The sequence below is a fragment of the Eleginops maclovinus genome, chromosome 21, assembly GCF_036324505.1.
Source record: "Eleginops maclovinus isolate JMC-PN-2008 ecotype Puerto Natales chromosome 21, JC_Emac_rtc_rv5, whole genome shotgun sequence".
In the NCBI taxonomy this organism is placed as follows: domain Eukaryota; kingdom Metazoa; phylum Chordata; class Actinopteri; order Perciformes; family Eleginopidae; genus Eleginops; species Eleginops maclovinus.
Genome location: NC_086369.1, coordinates 6,568,736 through 6,592,633, shown reverse-complemented (window position 1 = coordinate 6,592,633; position 23,898 = coordinate 6,568,736). Strand labels below are relative to the sequence as shown.

The 23,898-nt window shown below is 39.0% G+C and overlaps 3 protein-coding genes across 6 annotated transcripts; 2 read left to right on the top strand and 1 right to left on the bottom strand.

Annotated features, from left to right (window-relative positions):
- Window positions 1–301: 301 nt before the first annotated feature.
- On the bottom strand, window positions 302–4,841 carry LOC134858086 (ADP-ribosyl cyclase/cyclic ADP-ribose hydrolase 1). 3 transcript variants are annotated; one of them, XM_063873961.1, is made up of 10 exons: window positions 4,623–4,841; window positions 4,158–4,254; window positions 3,944–4,058; window positions 3,210–3,336; window positions 2,958–3,093; window positions 1,652–1,734; window positions 1,472–1,545; window positions 1,300–1,392; window positions 698–784; window positions 302–415 (listed from the first exon to the last, which is right to left on the bottom strand). In XM_063873961.1, exons 2-10 carry the CDS (start codon window positions 4,207–4,209, stop codon window positions 322–324), a joined length of 861 nt encoding a protein of 286 aa, XP_063730031.1. In that variant the 5' UTR covers window positions 4,210–4,254; window positions 4,623–4,841; the 3' UTR covers window positions 302–321. The 3 variants fall into 3 exon arrangements, with proteins under 3 accessions (XP_063730031.1, XP_063730030.1, XP_063730032.1); XM_063873960.1 differs by lacking the exon at window positions 4,623–4,841 and having other exon boundaries at window positions 4,158–4,319; XM_063873962.1 differs by lacking the exon at window positions 4,623–4,841 and having other exon boundaries at window positions 1,652–1,721; window positions 3,005–3,093; window positions 4,158–4,319.
- Window positions 4,842–7,588: 2,747 nt separating this feature from the next.
- LOC134883889 (inositol monophosphatase 1-like) lies at window positions 7,589–13,421 on the top strand. Its single transcript, XM_063912375.1, has 9 exons — window positions 7,589–7,694; window positions 8,020–8,137; window positions 8,622–8,755; window positions 9,527–9,631; window positions 9,885–9,930; window positions 10,112–10,220; window positions 10,367–10,475; window positions 11,448–11,599; window positions 12,717–13,421. Exons 2-9 carry the CDS (start codon window positions 8,075–8,077, stop codon window positions 12,833–12,835), a joined length of 837 nt encoding a protein of 278 aa, XP_063768445.1. The 5' UTR covers window positions 7,589–7,694; window positions 8,020–8,074; the 3' UTR covers window positions 12,836–13,421.
- A 4,368-nt stretch (window positions 13,422–17,789) lies between these two features.
- Window positions 17,790–22,127, top strand: LOC134883888 (inositol monophosphatase 1-like). Of its 2 annotated transcripts, none has more exons than XM_063912373.1 (9): window positions 17,790–17,957; window positions 19,025–19,120; window positions 19,253–19,392; window positions 19,543–19,647; window positions 20,494–20,539; window positions 20,626–20,734; window positions 20,912–21,020; window positions 21,612–21,763; window positions 21,907–22,127. In XM_063912373.1, exons 2-9 carry the CDS (start codon window positions 19,058–19,060, stop codon window positions 22,032–22,034), a joined length of 852 nt encoding a protein of 283 aa, XP_063768443.1. In that variant the 5' UTR covers window positions 17,790–17,957; window positions 19,025–19,057; the 3' UTR covers window positions 22,035–22,127. The 2 variants fall into 2 exon arrangements, with proteins under 2 accessions (XP_063768443.1, XP_063768444.1); XM_063912374.1 differs by having other exon boundaries at window positions 17,842–17,957; window positions 19,007–19,120.
- The last annotated feature ends 1,771 nt before the right edge of the window (window positions 22,128–23,898 follow it).

Genomic DNA, 23,898 nt, shown 5'->3' with positions numbered 1-23,898 from the left:
TGTAAATCACCCATTTAATTAGCATATAGTAGTTTAGGTTAAGCTATTCTGTAGCGATGAACATATTATTGCATCGATAATAAACAAAAATGAAAACATATGGTGCTTAAATGGGCCATTCTGCATAACAAATACTTTTACTTTTGGTACTTAAGGTGTATTTGGATGCTAATACTTCTGTACTTTTACTGAAGTACAATTTTGACGCAGGGTTTGTACTTGTAGCTGAGTATTTCTTCTACTGTTCCTCCTAAATTGAGAGCATTATCATGTTGACTGACGCATTTGCTTTAGTGTTGTTTGGGGGGGGGGGGGGGGGGGTTATGTGAGGCTCTTTATGTGCGAGAGGCTGTTTGCACATGTTTGGCAGGAGGCTTGTTTGGGGTTCAGGATACACTGAAGGATCATCAGGGTCCTGTGGACAAAAGGGATTTGTGTTAGGGTTGCGACAGGAAGTTGGTTATCAAGCCAACAAACACAGCAGTATGTCATCTAGATATGTCCACCTCTGTTTGTGTGTGTGTGTGTGTGTGTGTGTGTGTGTGTGTGTGTGTGTGTGTGTGTGTGTGTGTGTGTGTGTGTGTGTGTGTGTGTGTGTGTGTGTGTGTGTGTGTGTGTGTGTGTGTGTGTGTGTGTGTGTGTGTCGTTTTACAACACATTTTGGTATTTTATTTGGCACTATCTGGACGTCACTTACTCCTCGTTGTCTGTGCAAGTCCAGCGGAACCCTCTGGCCTGGAGGATCTGGATCAGCTCTACAATGGACCCTTTAGTACATGACTCTCTGAACAGGAGAAAAACAAAGAACTTAATTTGTCCATATTAATATTAACCACCCTATGATTAGTCCCTATAAAGCTGTAATAAATGGGGAACTCATTGGCTGATAATGATTGAATGAGAATAGCTTACAGATGTATTATTTGTATTTGGTTATGATCCAAGTTGTTCAAAGATAGTGAACTTATGGATATTGGAAATCTATTAATAGATATTTGACCTTTTTCTTTTTCTCAAAAAAGCCATATTTTTTGCGGTAATAAGTTTAAATAAAGTTAGAAATGGATTTCAACCCAGATTCTCTGCAGCCATATTCATAAAGTTGTACATGAAAGGGGAAGCTGGAATATTTAAACAGCTAAACAGACACACATTGCTATGGAAATCAACTAGTATAAATCAAAATTTGCAAAGCCTTTATAAAGGGTGACCTCTTGGAAAGTGTTGTTGCTGTATTTGAGAATAACTTTTATATTATTTTTTATTGTTATGGAACCTATCAGCTGTTTGTTTGCTTACATAAAAGGTCCATCTAGATTGGTCACCACTTTTATGTTGACGTAATTCACCCGGCAGGCGTTCAGACTGTCCAGTTCAACACTTCCAAACATGCTGCAAGAGAAACAAACATTTATTTTTTTGTGTTTTTCTGCAAAAACCCCAAAATAGTTGCTTCATTGTTTCTTTTTACCTTTTCCCACTGAAGGCGTTGACAATAGAGCCATTCAGCAATACGGTGATGTTGCCGCATGCCATTTCTGCAAACTAAAAAGCGAGGGAGGAAAGCGGCATGAGAGAAATAAATCCACTGCTCTTTTTGCAACAGTATGTTGCATAAATGACACAGCTGCAGTTTGGACAATAAACTCACATTTTGGGAGGCTTGCCTCCACAAGGAATACACTGGATGATTTCTACAGGCCGTCCACTCCGGACAAGAACTGAAATCAAAACCTGTGTGTCAAATTCACAGCCATCAGTTTAAATTTGTTTCACCACCTTAATCATTTTAAACCGAGATATGACTGGATAATAAGAGCAGCACATGTACAGTGGAGGAATTAAGTATACGATCCCCTGCCAATTTAGTTAGTTTACCCACTTACAAATACTTATTTCCCCGGATTAAACGCAAATCCATTGATATCTTTTGGATATTTTATATTCTGTCTGTTAAAATAATCCTACCATAAACATTACAGACTGTTCATTTCTTTGTAGGTGGGTAAACTAACTAAATTGGCAGGGGATCAAATACTTATTTCCTGCACTGCATGTGTTGTTTTGAGTTCACTTAGAACTACTTCTGTAATAAAAAAATAAAAGCATGTAGAAACAATTTTGAGCCTGAAGGATGAGGTTATATTTGAATCTTGGTGCTACCAAGCGATCTGTTTCAGATATTTTTTAAAAAGCTCAATTAAATACACTTTAAGCTAATAATATTTTAAGCTGAATAATCAGTTATAGTTTTATATTCAAATAACATTCAAACCATTTTAAAGATGCATAAGCTCAATTTTTGACAAACTGGGAGAAAGAAATATGTTGACCCTGACTTTTTTTTTCCTTTTCAGTTGAACTGTTGGCAAATACTGGTAGTTGTTTTACAAGAAATGCAAGAAAGGCAGTTTTCCTGACAAATTGAAGTCCAATATTCCATCTCTTTTTGCTCTGGGTTTGGTCTCTACCAACTCCTGAGGGAAATATGACTTGTTAATGGCTAAATGCTTCAAAGTGTCACCAGCTAGTTGCTAACTTTGTTTGTGCGCTGTTTGCTGCTGAGTGGGTAGCATACAGTGAGGTTTTAAATATCTTTCACTATAATAATGGTGCATGTTTTAAAACCAAAACAATCAGCTGAAAGACACTAACAAGCTGAGGGGAAGCAGAATGATTATTATTTTGAGTGACCCCTTTTATATAACAGTACATGTCTTCATCTGATCCTTTGTTAATAGAAAAGTATTGGTTTGACCACCTATAATAATATCATAGAATTTTCAAGTTCTCCACTTTAGAACACATATAGCTACATATACAACTGTGCTATATACATATACAGCACAGTTGTCGAAACCTAAAGGGTGTGTTATTTGTAAATATTTTTGAACCGACAGTCCCTTTCTTGTTATGTTTGAGCTGTTTCTGTCTTGTTAAAACTAGAACAGGTTTACCCAAGTCTTCCTCTTGTCCACACCAGATAAGGTCATTGAACATGTACCCAACCAGCGTGTCCTCCAGGGTCCAGTAGTTAGGTACAACAGCTGCGTAGCTGTGCATCAGCGTCCTGGTTTTACTCCAGAAGAGGAACTAAACAGATGAAAAGGGGAACTATAAAATCAGCTTAACACAAATATCTTCCATCTAATGAGGTTTCAATGAAAAATGATCAGGATAAATTCTATTTTAGAGCACTTCATCCTCACCCTATCGCAGGGCCAGGTTTGTGGCATTGCGTAAAACATGTGATTGTAATCATCAACTGTCACATTACAGGAGGACTGATGCACAACCGCCTCCTCAAACTGTCTCCAGATCTCCTCACAGTCGATCCTACACATAAAGAGTGGTCAATCAACTCCAGTTACGAAAGATGAATCTGCAAATATTGTGATACAGTAAGAGATTAATCCTTACACTTGGTTTATCAAGCAGGAAGTGGCACATGTTGTTCTTGTAACTATGAAGTTTTGCTGAATTTTCTCTAAATTCGATTAATTGGAAAAATATTTTCGCAGCCCTTGGGCTTTGCAAATCATCGCTATGTTTCAATAAACTCCCAAAGATTCAAAGCCATAATGTTTTCTTTACTAAATTGAATGACAGCAAAACAATAAATCCACACACCTTTTGTAATCCAACAAACGCAATAACTGTAACTGAAGATCAAGTGAGATAAGCGTTTTCCAAAGAAGAATTAAGCAAACATGACCTAGCCTGCCAAATACAAAACACAAAAGCCTTGTTGCAAAAGCTAGAATTTCCAATGATATGAAACGTATTTTCACATGTGTCTGTTCATGCCCTAATTGTATACAAACGTAGAAGCTTTGGAAGGAGAGCAGGTCTTTCAAGTTTTGAGGCTCAGGTGAAAAGGTCATTCAATTCAAGTCCCATGCATGATTGGAAATAAAATGTGGGTCTTTGTTCTGTACATTACCTTAGACTGGAGTTAACTAGTGTGATGTAGTTGAAACAACGTCCAACCACAATGTGTTTAATGTTGGGGGTAGTCCCCTGCTGGGCTTTCAGTGGACCGGAGCAGAGTAGAAACCCTTTGAAAATGGCAAAAAGATGGAAGAAAGAATACTTTATCTTTCATATTTAGAAAAGTCACATCAATAGAAAGAAAGACTTGTAGGAAAATGACTTACATACTGGCACGTTGATCATTAAAGAGGCCGTGGATACTTTAAAGGAGCTCATGGTAGTGGGTCCTCAGTGTTGTGTTTGCACATGCCCTTGATCCACCTTATAGGTCAACAGCAAACAAAATCCATTTCAATCATTTTCTACAGGCAAGCAGAAACAAAAGTGTTCTGTTGTGTGGGTGAATGAATACTAATGTGCTGCTTGCATGAGGGAAACTTCCTCCCACGGTTTTCTTTTCATCTGGTGCTGTCAAACCTGACAGCTTTTCAAATACCCTCTGGTCTAAAAGGTTTTAACTTTTGAATGGCTGACATTTAAAGTACAATTATCTTCTGGCGTGACAGGAATACACACAAATAATACACTTTTTTGTTGTATTATGGTAACACATGCAATCCTATCATGTGGATAAGCAGGTATACATGCCAAGTTTATAATTCACTGGAAAAATGTTGAAGTGTGCTCACCATTTCCCATGCAGAAGGTTAAATGGGAACATACGGCTTCATTGGTTGAGCTGGTAAATCCTTGCTCAAGAGAAGTCTTTGCAGAAATGGATTCCCGTTGCGGAGTGATCTGATGTATTAACTCGTCCCAGGGCTAATGTCTTGCATGCCCACAGAGATGTCCATTAAGGACAGATGACATGTTTTTTCCCCAGCCTTCTGTTGAGTGGATACACATGACTGGCGTTATAGTACCAATGAATGTCTCCCCACACAAAGTGTTTGCTGTTCTCCAGGACATGGTGTGGTGGGCTGGAGGACAAATTGGTGATTGCTCCCTGCGATATGTGACACACATTATTTTGATTAAATTTAAAGACGGCATATAATGCTCATTTTCAGGTTGATATTTGCATTTTCTGCCTCTACTATGACTTAATTGCTCCAAAAACTCTTTATTTTTCTCATACTGCCTGTGCTGCAGCAGCTCTTTTCACCCTCTGTCTGAAACCAGAGCCCAGTCTGCTATGATTGGTTGGCTGGCCAGCTCTGTTGTGATTGTTCAACCGCAAAGAGATGTGTCGGAAATTTCCCACCCCTTAGACTGTCACATACGTTCTGTTGGAGCGCTCAGATTAAAGAGTGAATTAATGAGTTTTGAGGGACTTTTTGAAGGATTGAAGAGTGTCTGTCTTTTGGATGTGACTGGGAAGGGAGTTCCAGAGGGAGGGCAGGAGGCTGCAGCCAAGGCCCTGTCACCCCAGGTCCTGAGTGTTGTCCTGGTGGGCTGTAGTATACAAGCGTCAGCAGACCTGAAGACGACGGGTAGGGGTGTGTTGTTGGATGAGGTCACTGAGGTGGGCGGGGGGTGAGAAGTAATATTTAGAAACCAATCCGGTGTTTGATGGGGGGCCAGTGATGGTTTCATCCCATGTTATTTGGCAGTAAATATTCTGAAAATGTGATTCTCATTATTCTGCCTTGTGCTACAAAATATATTTCTCTCGGCTACATAATTGGATGTAATGTACACTGTAGCCAGACTTCACATTAACTGCTTGTGATGATTTTACATTTCTGTGAACCTCTTTGTGAGATAAAGGCCGTCTGAGGTTAATCTGTAAAAAAGTATGGATGAGACAGTGCCCTCGTGTTTTAAAAGCTAATTGCGTCTCCACAGGACTGCCCGGGCTTATTGACATAAAACGCCCTGAGGTTAATAACCAAATACAGCCTCAGAGAAAAAAGGAAGCCAACATCTGATTCAAAGCCTGGAGCACTCTTTCATAGATCATTCACTCTTTCATTGACTAACTGAAATGTGGTCATAGGCTTTAAGGAAATTGTTGCTGTAATAAATACTTCCCCATAATGTATATCATGCATATGTAGATGTGCCACATCATGCCTTTAGGGGAAGTTTGTGAATCATTAACTCGAGTAAAAGGAAGCTTTATATTAATAATCCAAATAATACTTCCTTTTGTGGAACTATTTCATGTCTGTAAAAAGTTTCAACGTAGAATTACCCAAATAATTTCCATAGACAATTCAAAATATCCAAAGTTCAAATGTTGATGTCTTTGCTTTCTGATGAACCATTGTGCCCTTGCATTTGGCTCAAGGGGAGAGTTTATTTTCTCTAATTTTGGAATTTCAACCTCTATATTAAGTCCATAATAAACAATAGCAAAAATACAGACAAACAAATACCCCTTTGAGACAAAGTTTCTTGATCCTAAGGCCATTACAGCATGATATTATGCATTATATTGCATCAGGCAATGCAAAGCCACGCAACATTTCAGATATGACGTCAAATCCGCGGCAAATCTGGATCAGCTCGTTTGTACCCCCGTTTTGCAGCATTCAAATAAATGGTGTTCCTTATGATTGCAGATTGTGAAAAAGAAATCCCCGCAACACTTTGTATTCATAAACTTTTACTGATTTATAAAAACAAATGTGGATCTGTTGTGTCTCTTTTTCCCCCCTCCTTTTTACTGTAACTTAACTTTATCCAGTTGGTGCTCTTTGATAAGAGAGGCTTTTATTTGTTGATTTGGGGGACTATCAGGAGATGTAGTCCAAAGGTAAACATGTCCCCAAGGCACCAACATGATGACTCATAAAGGTAGTTTATAAAACCAGCAGCGACAAACAAAAAAACTGAAATGATTAAATAATTGCAGGAGAGCATTAAATTCCTATTTTGCCTGTGATGAAAATCACAAAAAGGCCTTTGGTGGATTCGGGTAATATAACTCTGAATATGAATTGCACAAAGAATACTTGTGTTGCAAATCAGGCTGTTTTAAGGTCAATGGGAACAGGTTTTTACAATATTATACAGGTTTGAACAGGTTTCGACATCTATTAATTTCATCCAAAGTTTCCTGCAGCAACTAAAGGCATGGCTTTATAGTAGCAGTGCTCATTTCACAGTGTAACTGCTGCCACCCACTGGCCTAAAGAGGGTTTGTATGTATATCATCATTTTTCTCTTCCAAACATTTAAAAGAAAGATATATACAATTATTTATTTAGTCCCCTCTGACTATACATCTGAAGATACATCGAAAAACAAGTTATGCTCAAGAGTTGTAGTTTGTTTTTGGCTCAACTGTTTTGAGCTTTATCTACATTGGAAAATAGTTGTTGTTATTATGTTTAAATAAAAAGAAACAGCTATAACTACTTTTGATAAACATTTGGCACTGTCTTATAATGTGCTTTAACAGTCAATACTTGGATTGAAGACTTCATTCTTAAATCAGACGACAAAGTTTAGGCTATCATACAAAAAAATATATAAGATATTGAACAGATTCAATTAGATCAGCCCTAGGGGATTTGTTGTGCAGCAGTTACAGTAAAAGTACACAATAAATATTAAACGAAATATAAATACTGACACTTTACTGTCAGGAAAAGTAGGAAGGAAAAATCAGAACAGGCCTTCTATCCAATGAGAGCCGAGAATTGACATCCCAGTGGCACAGGTTGACCAATGAACGTGGGAGTTGCCTTTAGTCCCGCCCTCCATTAAGCTAGCTAGCAAAAAGTCAACACTCTAAGTCAATCCATCTGGAGGTAGGTTTAATTAGCTTTACTTTTTAACACTTACCTTCGAAGCTTGTACAAATGAATGTTACGCATCATTTAGTTGCCTGGCTATACCGTGCATGTGTACGTTTGCAGTGGTTTGTAGCCGTGGTTGTCATTATGCTCAGCGCCAGTGTATTCGTGTAAAAGCTACTAGCATACTAAGCTAATTCAGCTAACAACAACATTCACTGAATTATTTAAAAGAGTTACTTGCTTCTTAATTATTATTCTTTTACAGCCAGTAGCCTATCAAATGTATATGTAACTGTTACACTTACAACAGTTACCTTCAGTTGCATTTTCCCAACAGGAATTTGAAGTTATAAACTGTAACCGGGATTATTTACTCCTCATCACCAATCAACATGAGTGATCCTTGGCAAGAGTGCATGGACCACTGTGTGGAGGTCACCAAAACGGCTGGAAAGGTGAGTTAACACTTCTCATGTATATTGTAATAAGCATACTGTCATGTTAACTACATTATTTACATCAACTCTTAGAAACATGGGTAGAGAAATGTGTAAAATGGCTGAACAACACTTTTTCCTGCTGCATTGACTTTTTAAAATAAGGCCTTCAACTAAACTTCTTTTTCACGTCATTAATGTGAGTAAGGACACTGAAATTGTCATCCAACTATACTATATTGCGGCCTTTACTAATTCAGTTCCATCTGTGGTTTGAAGACTTTTGTTATCAGCCTATTTAAAGACAAATGTGCATGATTCTGAAAGCTACAGTAAGTGTAAGACAAGAATTTGGAGCATACACTGCTTCATCTCTGACCCGTCATTGTTGCCACAGTATATAACCATAACACAAAACCCATTGGGCTTGACTAAAGTAGCAGATGTAGTCAGCCATCCAAATAATCCCCTCCTGAGTTTGTCATGGTTTTGTTTCTGCCAGGTGATCCGTGAGGCGCTACAGAAGGACATCGCCGTCATGCAGAAGAGCTCACCAGTTGACCTGGTGACCGAGACGGACCAGAGAGTGGAACAGCTCATTATATCCTCCATCAAGGAGAAGTACCCCACTCACAGGTATTTGACCAAAAAGACGTGCACGGTTGTAAATGAATGGCTTGAAAGTACTGCAGGACAGTGCAAGACATGGAAAACTTTATTTTTTATTAAGGATTTCAAAGTTTGCTCCTAGTTTTCATGGTATCTTTATCTGTTTCGTTGCATTTCCTGATTTGACTTTGCCTATATGTTTGTAATATCGATCATAGTTTTTACTCTTGTTGTGGCTCACTTTGGTTTAAAATGTCAACTAAATAATTGTAATGTAGTCTAGAATTTAAAAAAAAAGATGTTATGAGAGGAAGAAAACAGATCAAATAATGATACAACTGCAACAATTTGAAATGTGATAATAACTTCGATTTTAACGTTTATTTTTTCAGTTAACTATTAATATACAGGCTTAAATTATTTTTGCACAGCCTTATCTACTCTATCCCAAATTCATTATGGTCGGGACTCGGGAAGCACCGAATGCTTTTATTTATTGTTTTGTACTTTTATTTTTGTGACTAAAAGTGATCAAAATATATATTTATACGACATCCTGAAGGTCTGAAATGATCAAAATACCCAGTAAGAATAATTCCAGATTGTTAACTTCCTCCAGAGTGCTAAATTAAAAAATAATTTGGCTATAAGGGCAACTGTACCTCATATTATATGTAAAAGGTATTCGCTAGTAGAAAAATAAATACAGCATTTACACAATATTAACTGCTGTATCACTGATTTATTTAGATGTGATGTAACAGCCTGTTTGCATCTTTCTTCTGTCTGATTCTGAAGCTTCATAGGTGAGGAGTCGGTAGCAGCAGGTGCTCCCAGCGTTCTGACTGACAATCCCACTTGGATCATCGACCCAATCGATGGCACCACCAACTTCGTTCACAGGTGCTGCCTGCGCTCTAATACTGTATAAACCATTAGGAGCCCCCGATACGGCTGTGGATGTCTTTTATCTTTTGCCGCGCCTTATCTATTTTTATCTTTTAATTAGCTTCTCTCTTGGATTGGCCTCTCTGTCAGGGATAATTAGACGATGTAGATGAAACTAAACTGATAATACACATAGATCCCGCTGAGCTTAAACCTAAAGGGAGTTCATTTAGGGCTTGTTTTTGAACGGTTAATTTCTTTTGTGTAGGTTTCCATTTGTCTCAGTATCAATTGGCTTCAGCGTGAAGAAAGAGGTGGGTTTGTGAATCATTTTTTCCCGTTTGACTCTGTAACATTTTTGATTAAAAGAAACATCAGCGTGGTAATTGCACCAATACCCCAGTGAATTCCTCATGACTAGTGCAGTAGTTTTTCTTCTCTTTGTAAGGCTGTTATATTTTCTATGCCTCTCTCCCTGCTGTTATTCTGCCCCAGATAGAGTTTGGGGTTGTCTACAGCTGCATCGAGGACAAAATGTACACAGCACGGAAAGGGAAGGGGGCATTCTGCAACGGAAAACCCATCAAAGTGTCTGGACAGGAAGGTATATTGATATTCATGTCATGTTGCAGTTTCCAGTATTTCCACCAGGTGGAGGCAACATCACAGCCATAGTATCAGCTCTACACGGCTGTTGTGCCTATTCAGAGCAGTAAACCAGTTTTATTTTCTGATGTGTTTTTATCCCAGATATTAGCAAATCCATCGTTCTGACAGAAATGAACTTCAGCGAGGATCCTAAGCGTTTCAATACAATGTTGGCTAACGTCAAGACCATCCTCACCATCCCTGTGCATGGGTAAATATACACCTGTGAAAACTCATCTTCAACATGTCAGTTCTGGTTGCTCTGGTGTGTTCAGCAAACTGTCATTCAGCACCTACATTATCAGAAGGTAACAGGAGATTCACTTTTGTATTTGTTTGGTGTTGAATCAAACAATGTCCTGGTGTTTAGATAAAGAAGTGAGTTAGAGAAACCATTTCCACCGCAGTTTGTTTAGTCTAGTTCACAGTAAGTGTAGTACTTGAGCTTGGGAAATGTGCCACCAGCTAACCTCAGGTTACCTGCTCCTTCCTCTTTTGTTTTAAAGAACAAATTATCCACCAATGAAACATTCAGAAAATTACCATTGTCATGTTGTGTTGCCAACTATGATTGTACTCCTTTTTGTCTCTGAAACATTCTGTGCCTTCAAAAGCAAAAAAGAGATTGCTCCTTCACAATAAAAGCATGTTGCCTTTATTGTGAAGGAGCAATAGGTTTGCTTCTTATTTTTTACCGGCTTGCATTTGCAGTAACATACACTTCTGATGCAGCTATAGTGGAGTAGATAGTAAACAATGAGGTCAAATTAAATGTGATAAAAGTAGGAATAGTAACGCTGGTTTATATGCATTAATTATATACACATACAAGGAATTTCATTTGGTTTGTGGTTGTGCATACATAAGCAGTCTTAAGAAAATAAGGTGTAAAAATAGGTCAAACAAATATAAACATAATAACAAAAAGAGTTTAAACTTAAATCTGCCACTAACAGTTTTAAGTTCAATATAGTGGAGTCACCTGCTAGCATAATTGCTAAGCTAATGCAACCTGCAATTGTTAAATAAATGCAAATAACACAAAAAATGTAAAACTAGTAAATTGAAAGAGGTAATGAAAGTATATTCATCTAAAAAGAATCACATGTGGGTGTTGATTGCATGAACACACCAATCTTTCACCTACTATCTGGAGGTTATCAGTGTGTCTTTCCATCCACAGCATGCGCTCCCCGGGCAGTGCGGCTGTCAACATGTGTCTGGTAGCATGTGGGTCGGCTGACGCTTATTACCACATGGGCATCCACTGCTGGGACATGGCGGGGGGGGCAGCCGTCGTCACCGAAGCCGGTGGAGTTATCATGGACATTTCAGGTGAGTCACTGAGAAGCCCCTTTCTGTTTTTGCTAATGAAGCACGGTGATTAAATGTTGCGCAAAACCGCTGAAGGAGATTTCTTTTACAGAACAAAGCGTTTGTGAAAAGGCGAACACAACGGACGTTATTAAAGTTCATGAATAATTCATCTTAACTAATTCTCTTTGTTATTGGTTTTCGTCCCTCTTTCTGCTCATGAATGCCTAATACTCAGTAAAAAATGGGGAGCATTGCAGCTGATGGCTTTCTACTTAAAACAGCAAGCTGAGAAATGTGGTGTTACATTTGGGCAACACTCACCAATGAGATTCAGGATGTTTTAGAAGCTGTTTCTCAAGTCAAACCGGCACAATTTACATGGGAGTGCTTTTTAAATGTTGTAAAGAGTGGAGGAGTACGTGTTTGTAGCGACATCTTCCCTCCAGCACAGTCTTTCGGACACTAACAGAAGGTCATAGCTCAGTGAACTGCTCTCTCGCTAACAATCTGATCCTTGCACAGGGTACAAAATGAGTTGGATCCCGATCCTTGGAAAATTCATCGCCCACGCATTCACCATCTGATTTATAACTCTTCCCCTTTTGGCGTTCCTAGTACGCAGCAATTGTTTTTTTTTTCTACCCACACAAGCATCAACATGAATGCATTGTGTTTGTTTTCATTGATCTGCTGGTGCAATAAGCCAGATCTATGGAGGAGGAAATATCCACTGGCATATACACTATGTGCTCGACTGTTGTCATAATGACTAGCAGTGTTTTACTCTATTTTTGACAAGCGATGAATTTAATCTGAGTGCTCAAGGGGCGTAACAACTCATTGATTTAAATAATACATTTGCTTTGACATTACCTGGTGAGCTTTGAGCAACAGTATGTACAAAAAAACCCCAAAACAGTGCAGTAATTTGAAAACAGAGGATGTAACAGCAACATTATTCAATAAGGAATACAACTTCTAGAAATGTGATGTTCAAGCCCTGAAATATGTCAGGAGTATGTTTGGTCTGGAGGCCATCGGCTACTTTATTCAAATGTTATTTTACAGTGTTGTACCAACAATTCGAAGCTCAGAATTCTAACAGTAATGCTCATTATTTTTCCCTTTGATCCAGGTGGGCCGTTTGATCTGATGTCTCGGCGGCTGATCATCGCCAGCAGCAGAGCGATAGCAGAGCGCATCGCCAAGGAGATAACAGAGTTTGACGTTGGCAGGGACGACACAGAAGGCTAGTAAATGAATTTCCGTCACGTTCCCTACCAAGTCTACGGCTACTCCACCATCAGACTGTGTGGTTTCTAACAGTCCTGATTCCGTCTTTGCCTAAAGAGCCAAAATCAGAAACTGACCTCTGAAGAAAAATCCTCTGAAGATAATCGGCGCTTAAGACTATCAGTTTTCTTTCTGCTTAGCCTTTCACAGATTCAGATCACATATTTTGTATTGTGTTTTTTGGAAACAAGTGAGTTTTTTTAGTTTTATTCTTATGTATTTATAACAAAGACGCACTCAGAGATAAATCACAGGTAAAGTTCCTTTATCCAGCACTGATGTGGTTATTAAATACCTAGTTTTCGACCAATAATATAGCTTTTCCAGGCAGGATTTTATGTGTAATTGTAAGTTGAATATATTTAATGATAGACTTGTTTACACGGCACGTATGAGAAGGTTTAGTACACCAAAAACTGCGCGCATACAACCTGCACTGTGTGATTTATTCAACATGTCTAGGCTTATACACACTGCAGTGTTCATGAAAACGTGTTGAGTGTGTTAAGGATGTTAAGAAGGAAGAGAATAAAGCACTATAAATATATCCTGTTCATGCCTTTATTATCTGAGACGCCACATAAAGATAAATTCATATTGTTAAAGCCCCGTGTCAGCATGCTTCCACATGCTATACTCGTAAACTGAAGACTACCGAACGTAAACCCGAGATTTGTTTAGAAAAATGCTGACTTTCTTTGAGTCAGTGTCTTAACTTTTCCCCCATGTCATTCCTAAATCCACTATCCCTCACATTAAATAGAATAAAATAACTCTTGGTTGTAAAAATCCTGCCAAGACATCTTCCCTACTCTTTTCACTTTGAGGAAACCAACCAGCCGATATCTCCTAAAATCAGATATTATCTCAAGCTGAGAGCAGAACCCCCCCCCCCACTGTACTCAATCTCCAGCCCTGCTCCTAAACGCCTCCCTGACAGCGGTCTGTATCAGCCCGGTGTTCAGACCATAAATAAACGTCTTTATTTGCTCCGACCTAGAAAAATGATAAACTGTCATATACAATCTATAAAGTGGAAAAACACCAAGAAAGAAAGTGTGTCCTGTGGCAAACGGGGAAACCAAATAAACGGAAAACAGGCCTCTGACGCTCTATAAAACACCAGGAAGAAACACACAGTGACTGCTAGCGATTTGATTTAGTAGAGAGATAAAAGCATTCACAGCCATTACCCCATGTAAAACCCCCATGCTTTCCCCCTGCCCTTTCAGTCGGCGCTGCACATACTACATGCAGAGTGCCGCTATGTCCCCCCCCCACCCCCCGGGCTGATGTGCTCTATGAAAAAGCCCCTGAGTTTGGCTCTCCATGGACTGTTGTCTCCGTTTAGTTTTTTTTCCAGCTGATGACTAACAAATGGTTTTAAAACACTTTCCTTGAGCAAACCCAGGTCTTATACTGCTGCGGCCCCCCTACTTAGAAAGCAATGGTCCGTGTTAGTCTGCAGCGGGGGGTTCAGAAGTAATCGCTAGAGTTGGGAATGGCTTCCACAGTCAGCCAGCTGAGAGCCACGGCCTCCTCCGTGGACTCCACCTTCACAGCACCACCTACTCGCTGTTGTAGGTTTCCTGTCTTTTAGGTTTTTTTTTACCGTTTTTGCCACAGAGTCATTAACCCAGCCATTGTGCTTTTATTTCCATGTTTGGAAGCAGCAACCATTGTTCTCTGAATAGCTGCCAACTGTTTTCCTACGTACAAATGTCTCCCTGGAGATTGGAGAGTTAGGATCTGTGGACAACATTAGTTTTTCAGTTTTGTGTCTATTCCCCAAAATATCTTTCTGTGCTTTACCTTTGGCTTGATTTACCATCCTATAATTAATATATCTGTATGACATTGATATTGCGATGTAAGGCTCGATATCTTCGATTTTGGATATCATATTTTCAGGTGATGTGATATTCTAAATGTAATTCGGTACCACTTTACTTTTTTAATAAGACTACCCTTATCAAGGATTCATAAAGGGGTTATAATTAGGTTATTAGTATGGTTGTAAACACTTTATTAATCATTATAACCATTTATAAACCAGTTCTAACATAGTTTTCAACCCAGGCTCACTATTTGGCAAGACGACTAAGGCTGTTCACTGAGTTGATTCTCCCCCCCCCCCCCCCCCATTCATCCTGATGTCAAGCAACCAGTCACAGTTGCCCTGTTTATCTCTTGTCTTATAAAAGCTTATTAATGATTTATAAAGTGTTCACAACCTAATTAATAAATGAATTACAAACTATTCATACCTGTAATTCGATAATTTGCCTTACTCATTCAAAATCCACCTCACTTTAAATCATTTATCTAACTTCTAAACAGGTAAATATTCTGTGAAAGCAACCAATGGTCCACCCTACAATAATGCTTTTGAGGATCGACAGTATCTTGATTAGATTTTTCTCCATATTGCCCAGCCCTACAGTACTGTAGACTAAAAAATGGACTTTAATTAAATGTATTGTGTCGACTTTTTTCACATAACTGTTTTAGGTTCATTTAAAGCAATACTATTAATCAAATCAAAGTTTATTTGTTGAGCCCAATGTCACACAACACGTTTGTCTCAGTGGGCTTTACAGATTAAAAACAACCATGTGAACAATACAATTGCAGCAAAATGAAAAGACAAGTTAGTTTGCATAATAGAAATAAAACTAAATGAAATAAAAAGCAACAAAAGACAATAAAAATACACAAGTACCATAAAATAACACAAATACCATACAATGCCAGCTCTGACTAAAGGTTTTGTTAAATAGGAAGGTCTTTAAAGCAAGTTTGGACACCTCTCTGATGAAAACAGGAAGTTGGTTCCAGAGAAAGGAAGCTTGCTCACCGAACAAAGAAGTCTTTTAAAATCTGTCCTTTAATAGTAGCCAGTGCAGAGCTGCTAAAACCGGAGTGATGTGGTCCTTTTAGACGGGCTGCAGCATTTTATACAAGTTGAAGATTCTTGATTGATGTGCAGGGACAGGCCAGATAAAAGGATATTAAGTTGAACCTAATATTTAGACTTAGTATTGTTGCTTTCAACTAACCTAAAACATTTATAGGACTTTTATTGACATAATACATTTCATCAAAATCAACGGTTCAGTTTTTTCAGTGTACATTTATTTATTGTAGTCGAGCGTGCAGTGTAGTTATATCAATGAAGGTTGAAAAGTGGGGTCAACAACCTTGGTCTACTTTCAAATATCTGAATTGAATGATTTGTCATAATCTATATATTCACATTGGAACCAGTCTGCTTCTGGAGATCCTCTTATAGCAGCATTTACTTATTTTTTGTAAAATAGCCGAACTAGTATTGGATAAATTTGCTTTACTTTTGGTTTAGACATTCATGGTCCCCAGAGGATGAGTTAGAATAACGTCCTCTTCTAGCGCCACCGTTACAGTAGATCAACGTTTCAGTTTGTCAAACATTTTATGACCAAGGGACTAATAAAGGATAGTGCCCGGAAAACACGTCTGGAGCGCCCGTGCTCATCTTTCAGGGTGCACCGTTGACCTTCAGCAACGTCAGCATGGTAGCAGGCCTCAGTTACAGCTGTGATCCACGGAAGCAAACATCCAAAAACATCCGTCATCCTGAATAAATTATTCATAACCAGGACCTGCCAGGGAGACAGCAGGACTGATCTATTTGTTTTGCTTCTCCTATCACTTCCCCTCAGTCTGTCTGCCCACATTTTACACCGCGCCTTATATTTAGTGCACAACAGGGACAACAGGGTGACAACTGCTCTCCCGCTGTTCCCTGTAAAACAGAAACCTTCAGCAGACGCCTTCTCCATGATACCACATACTGATCCGCTAAGTTCAACACAACGGAGCTCTGTTTATTTGAGCCGCACCCCCTTGTGATATCAGGTTTTGTCTAGGAACTTCATAGCATGAAGAAAATGTCAACAAATGTGTTATTCTATGGCGACGCATATCAGCTCGCTGTCTTGCATCAGGACCGTTTAGATGGTCAAACATTTGCTTTACTCATCCTGTTTATACAGTCAAAGCAGGTACTTCAACACATTAATAGGAGGTATGCAAGGTGAGGTGACTATAAACATCATGCCTGAACAAGCCCCATAAAAGAAGACTGCTTTTTTACCTACAGGGTATATCGGCCAATGTAGGAGCTAATGCATTATTACTGTGTATCTGTGATTCAGTGTCTTATCTCTGCAGTAAGAGATATCGCCACTATCGTTTCACCATTTTAAGTTTAGGCCAGTAAAGAGGTAAAGAGGGATAATGTCATTTTCTTTGAGACATGCAGCATTGCCCACTAATTGAACAATCCCTCTTGCAGCAAGGTTTGACTTCCTGTGAGGCAACCTAAGAGAAGTAGCTTGAAGATCTTTTAGAACAGCATTTTATCACTCCCTCAGGACTTGCTTGGACGATGTACAAACAGACATGTCTAGATCTGTGTATCTGCTGCGTACATTTATTTGCAGAATACTGCCAAGACTTGCACAATAAGAAACGAGCGTGCTTGCACACGTCATCACCGCTGACTCATCAGAGAAGCTTTCTGAGTATTTCCCACCAGTGGAACAGAATAAAAGGACATGGAAGGAAAGCTGGGAAATTGTCAGGAAATATAAAACTGCAAGTTTGTTTGTCATGCCCAATCCCATGTTGAAATGAAGTCAGGCGCTGGAATGCACACTCTTTTTCACAACGCATTCAAGCAGTTTTTGAGCTCCACACAGTACGGTATGTCCTCTCGTTTAATTACTAGTCGTGTCAGCTGTTTGTGACACAGACATTTACATAGCAGGGTGCGTCCTCAATTGTGAAAACATCCCAAAAAGTTCCACTAGCTTTTTCAAATGCCCGTATTGCCCGCAGAGCGTCATTTGGTTGCAAGCATTTTTGTTTTTCTTCAGGTTGCTATGAAGAAACACATGGAGGTGGGGCTAGTACTTTTCCCACTCTGTATTGCATGTTCTTTTGTTGCTTCATCTCTCCAATAAAGGAACTTAAACTTCAAGTCTTCATGAGAATGTGCATTAGCATCCAGGAGCTCCCTCACACCAGCTGACTTCACAAGGTAACATTTTATTTTATTTTATAGAAGAGCCGTGAGGGATATACTGTAAGTGTGCCTACAGGGGGTACACATGTGCTTGTCTTCATAGTGGATGGAAAATTGTTTAATGACTCTTAACTTTTGGTCATTTTTCTCACTCAATAAAACATTATAAGGGCCGATTCTTTGTAAAGCAGCGACTACTCTGACACAGTTTGCGATGGCAGAGATAATGCAGATTATGTGACGCAAGAAGAAGTGACAGTACACTTTGTTCTGCAACAAAATAAACATTTTAAATCCATAAGACAACCTAATAGTAGTTACTGTACATATTCAAGACACATTTTATACACTATATTTGGCTTTAGTTAGATTTTGGATCCCGATTTTTCATACCCTTCCCTTTCACTCAAAACATTTGTGAAATAAAAAATATCCAGTAAAATAATCATGTTTAAAAAAGGCTATACTATACGGTACAATCAATACTTTTGATATTCATTCTATCTGTTTTATAACGGATACGACATGCGGTAAACTAAAGTAAGGATTTTAATAGTGGAGTCTTTTTTCTGTGTTGTCAAGTCAAGGACCTGAATACTTCTTGGAATGAATGCATTGGAAAATAAAGTCGTTTTCTTCTAATTTGGGGGAAAAAAGGAGGTAGCGAAATGGCGTTCACGTGCAGTTGTACCCTATTTTCTTTTATTGAAGACCCTCTGGCTTTTTGTGCCTCACCCCACATTTTAAACCACACCTACGCCCTTGCTCACATCACATCCTCTTCCCAATTTAAAGTCTTAAACCTGTAGACTCTTGTGGGGATTTAAAACAAAACAGTTGCAGAGATGCCAGCTGCGGAAGTGTTGCACAACTCCCTCTGTTGAAAGAGGAGTGTGCTAAGCATGCATGATTATAACTGATATGATGGGTAGATATGGCATCACCATTAACCCCGTATGTGCTAGAAGTGCTTTAAAGGAAAACATATATAATCATTTTGTAATTATTTGTATTTTGATTGAATTGCATGACACTTTTATGCAGTCTTTGCTGCCTTTTTACAGGCTTTTTTCATTTTACAGGTTCTCATCAGTAAGCATCCAGACTTAAAAAAAATGGCTGACCAATGGCAGGAAGCTTATGACTTTGCTGTTCAAGTGGCAAGAGCAGCTGGAGCGGTACGTAAGAACCTCGCAATGCATTCTTTTTTTCTCTTCTGGAAGATATTGCGATTAATACAAATATGAAATCTGCACTCCTTTACCTTCATGATCCCAACTCATGTGTCAATGATATCCCATCTATTTTAGGTAATTAGGAAAGCTGGGGAGTGTGAAATAAAGGTGCAGACAAAGAGCTGCACAGTCGATCTCGTCACCCAGACTGACGAGAGAGTGGAGAAAATCATCATTGGGTCTCTCAAAGAACAATTTGGAGAAGGCACACACTGGTAAGACATGGACACACACACACACACACACACACACACACACACACACACACACACACACACACACACACACACACCCACACATCAATATATGAATCGTCCCACTTGTGTCATATCCTTAAATTTGTCTTTGGGTCTTCTGTGTTACAGTTTCATTGGAGAAGAGTCGGTGGCAAAGGGGGAGCCGTGCATCTTAACTGATAAACCCACATGGATCATAGACCCTGTGGATGGCACCACAAACTTCGTGCATGGGTAAGATATCAGTGTCGCTAAAGGACAGTTGTTTGTGTGAATTAATTAACATAAACTTGGTAAACCAAACAGGACAAACCCAAGAGCTGTACTATTTCATGAAGCCTTAAAGGTCACCTATTCTCAAAATCCACTTTTATACATAAATATGTGTCCCCTCTTTGCAACGAGACTTTCAGGAAACAGGATTCTCTCTTTTTGTCCTGATCCATATATATACAAACCTGTCTGAAAATGAGCTGATCAGATTTTTGGCCCCTTTATGATGTCACAATGTTTTTTTGGGTTGTGCAACCATTAGCCAATAACCAACCAAGTCAGCACCCATCCACCTTACCACCTGAATCTCCTCCCAGAGCACCATTGTGTTTTTTTAAACCAATCATCTCGCAGAGGGGCGTGGCCAGCAGCAGCTCACTAGTATTTAAAGCTACAGACAGAATCAGCACTTTTGAAACAGGGCTGAAACAGAGGGGATTATGGGATGCTACAAATATTTGTTTGGTATTTCGACACCAACACTTCCGAGACATGTTGTTATATATCTGAAACCTATAATATATCGAGGGAAAAAGTATAATAGGGTACCTTTAAAAGTTAGCTTAGCATAAAGACTGAAATCAGGAGGATACACCTAGCCTCCCCAGTTTTGCTCTAATTTTATTTTCCTTTTTCTTTTAACAGACAAAAGAGTATTATCAATCTTCAGCCAGTAAACAAATATGTGTATTTCCCAAAATCATTGTTCTTCAAGGACTTTTCTTTACCATCTAATGAATTCGTTCTTTGAAAATGTATTCGTGACATGTAACACTCTAATGACTAATGAAACTGCTTCCCGCACAGATTCCCGTTTGTGGCCGTGTCTATTGCCTTTGCAGTCAATAAGGAGGTATGACAAACAAAACAATAATCAATAAAGTGTAAGCAAACCTACAGTACAGATAAATGCTTAAACAAATGTCTGTGTGTTTTCAGTTGGAGTTCGGTGTGATTTACAGCTGCTTGGAAGACAAGATGTATAAAGCGAGGAAGGGGCGTGGAGCGTTCTGCGATGATGAACCCATTCAGGTGTCCGATGTAAAAGGTAACACTTATTTCCAAGAAGAATTTAGGGTAATCAAGCATTTAAGCACAACCCTCTTCAGATTGAAAACGTAACTCCCATTCTATATCGAGGATGTTTGACTTTGACTATGTTTGAGTGTGTGACAGTGACCGTCACACCTGTAGTAGTAACGCTATTGGCATGCTGTCATTGCAGATATCCACAAGTCCATTATCATCTCTGAGCATGGAACTGACAGGGACAAGCAGAAAGTGAAGAAGATCTTCTCCACGATGCAAAAGATCCTCTGCATCCCAGTGCACGGGTGAGTTTGTTTTCACATGCACACTGTATGCTGCCCTTGAATCAAATAGATTGTCTCCGAAATCTGACATTTTGGTTAGATACCTGACATAGGTCTCTGGTTAAAAAGTGTAATGCTTTTGTTAACAAGTACCTGAATAATAACTGTAACTTGTACATACTTACTACTCATAATCAGTCTTATCATTTTAAATCAACATGAAATAATCTGTCTCTTTAGGGGTTGTCTGTATGCGTAAGCTTCAATGACTCACAATAGAGGAAAAGAAAGTTAGCAAGAAGCCTGAAGCTAACCATCTTAGCATAGTAGTCCCAACTACCACGTCAACTTCCAGTAGATTTAATTCAATTTGGTGAAGTATTTTATTTCTATGAATTATGCTATGTATGGATTCATATATTGTAAATAATAAACACTCTTGGATTTGTTCTTGCTTTGCTCATTATCCAAAGTCAGAATTGACATGGCAAGGAACTGCTATTTCGTCTGTGTAGCAGCTTGCAAGACTGTACATATTTAACCCTTTTTTGTTGACTCCCCTTCTGTCATTAGTACTGTGATCATTAAACTCTTACTGGTTTGTCCTGACAGGCTCCGTGGGTCGGGGACAGCTGCCACTAACATGTGCCTGGTGGCGTCCGGGGCGACGGAGGCCTTCTTTGAGATTGGGATCCACTGCTGGGACATTGCTGCTGGAGCAGTTATAGTCAAAGAAGCCGGTGGAGTACTCCTGGATGTTGACGGTGTGTATGCTTCATGTGATTTTGCAGCATTAGCCTGAATGCATAAAATTGAATAAATGCATGAGAAGGTTATTCGTATTAAAAGCAGCTTTTGTTTTGTTGGTTGAAACCCCTCTAAATTGAGACTTTGTTTGACAAATCAGGGGGACCTTTCGATTTGATGTCCCGAAGGATGATTTCAGCCAACAACATGGTGATTGCTGAAAGGATCATCAAGGAAATTGAAATATTCGATTCGGTGAGAGACGACGCTCCAATTCAGAAGAAATGAGAACTTCCAAATGCATTGTGGAGTAAATACCACAGAAATGGTCTATCCAATTGCTGTGTGTCCTTAATAAAACGTGCTGTTATTATACTGATACTTGGTGTGTTATTTTTAACAAAAGGAAAGTATTTTAATTCTGTCGCCAACCTAAATGACCAGGTTACATTTTTAGCAGCAGCGTGGAAACTGCTGTACACTTTCATTTGCAAGCTTGTATTTGGTCAGCAGCTGTCCATGTATGTATGATCTAACCTTTCATTAGACATTATTCATTCAGTTTGTAGATCCTCATCAAGATATTTGTTCTGATTGTATCCCTACACACATGTGAACTTTAGCACAACAGACTGCAGAAGAAGCTTTTCTGAGACTGATGGTTATTTTAACTGGATTTCCAATCAGTGAATTAATCTCTTCTCTCTCGGTCTCACATGACTCTAATGTGTAATTATCTGATGGAAATGAGTGGAATTCCACTTGGGTGATTACCCTAATTAGAGCCAACCGTCTTAAGCACTGAGTAAAGTCAATGTTGAAGTGACTTTATAAACACTGGCCCTGTCAAGTGTCATAAAATATGCTCGGTGAATATCACAATATTGCCCCACAGCCTCTCTTTGAGAATTATTACTGTTTACTCAATTTATGACAGCCATATTACTGTTCACCACTAGAGGCCAGTAATGCATCAGCAATTAGTATCTTTAAGCTGCTCTTATGGTGGTTGAACTTGCAGTATTTCTTTTTATGTAGTCATTATAAGTTTGTTTTTTATGTGAACTGTACTTCAGTAGAGATTGGCAGCCTGTTCTGGAGTCCCTTTATGCCTCATCAACACCTTTACTAGAGCCTCAACACGAAAGAAATAAAATGACCCCACCCAAGAGATTAGGCCATTTTTCATTTCTTCTCTTGTTTTTTCCTGGGTTATAAATGAACAGCTGGCTAAGAGAGTGGTCACACATGAAAAAAGGCACAGGTGTAGGAGCAGGTTCAGAGTAACGTAGTAGAAGCAACGGCGAATGGAGCAGCGGCAGCCAGCAGCGGCATCAGCAGCACTAACAGCAGGGAAAACAACAGCAGCAGTACAGACAAACAGCAGGAGGTTGGGGGGTGGGGATGAGGAAAGTTTGAACCGGTGCCTCTGAAACATAAATAACTGCTATTTCTTTGTATTATTATACTATACATCTATCATTGCTGTAGTCCATAATGATTTGTGTCATGCTCTAATAGAGATATTCTTTGCCTGTCTTATACATGGCAAACATCTAACTCCACAACCCTCTGAGCATCGGATGTGAAATATTAAGATTTATTTTCCTTATCATGTAAGGGGAGTGGGTTGAAATCATGTGTTGCAGTAGAGCGGGGCCAGATAGTTGACAATTCAGTACGTCTAAACATTATTGCTTGAACTTGCCCGGAGTGCCAGATGGCTGGAATGTGTCTTGTAGGACAAAACAGTAAATGCCACAGAGGTCAGAGGACTACACAATTCAACTTAGCATATTCATTTGAATTGATCAGTTTTTTTCCTCTTTCTAAATCATCATATGTAATAATTCAATGACATTTGTATAATTGATACACGAGCATTGACTTGTGTTTAAAGCAGCTCAGTTGATGCCATCTTTTAACGTTTATCTTGTAGATAAGTCATTTTACCCCTCAGTCATTTTTATTGTGAAGCGATGATAAGGGACATTATTTGAGACTTGAAACTTTATTCAGAAGCAGTTAATACAGGTTTTTAAACACCACATTGAAGCATATGGTCATAACAATGGCTGAGCTAACAGTGTTAACCTGAGGGGGAACTGGAGGGGGGCTGTAGAGTGGCGTAGATAAGCTACCCTATGGCAAG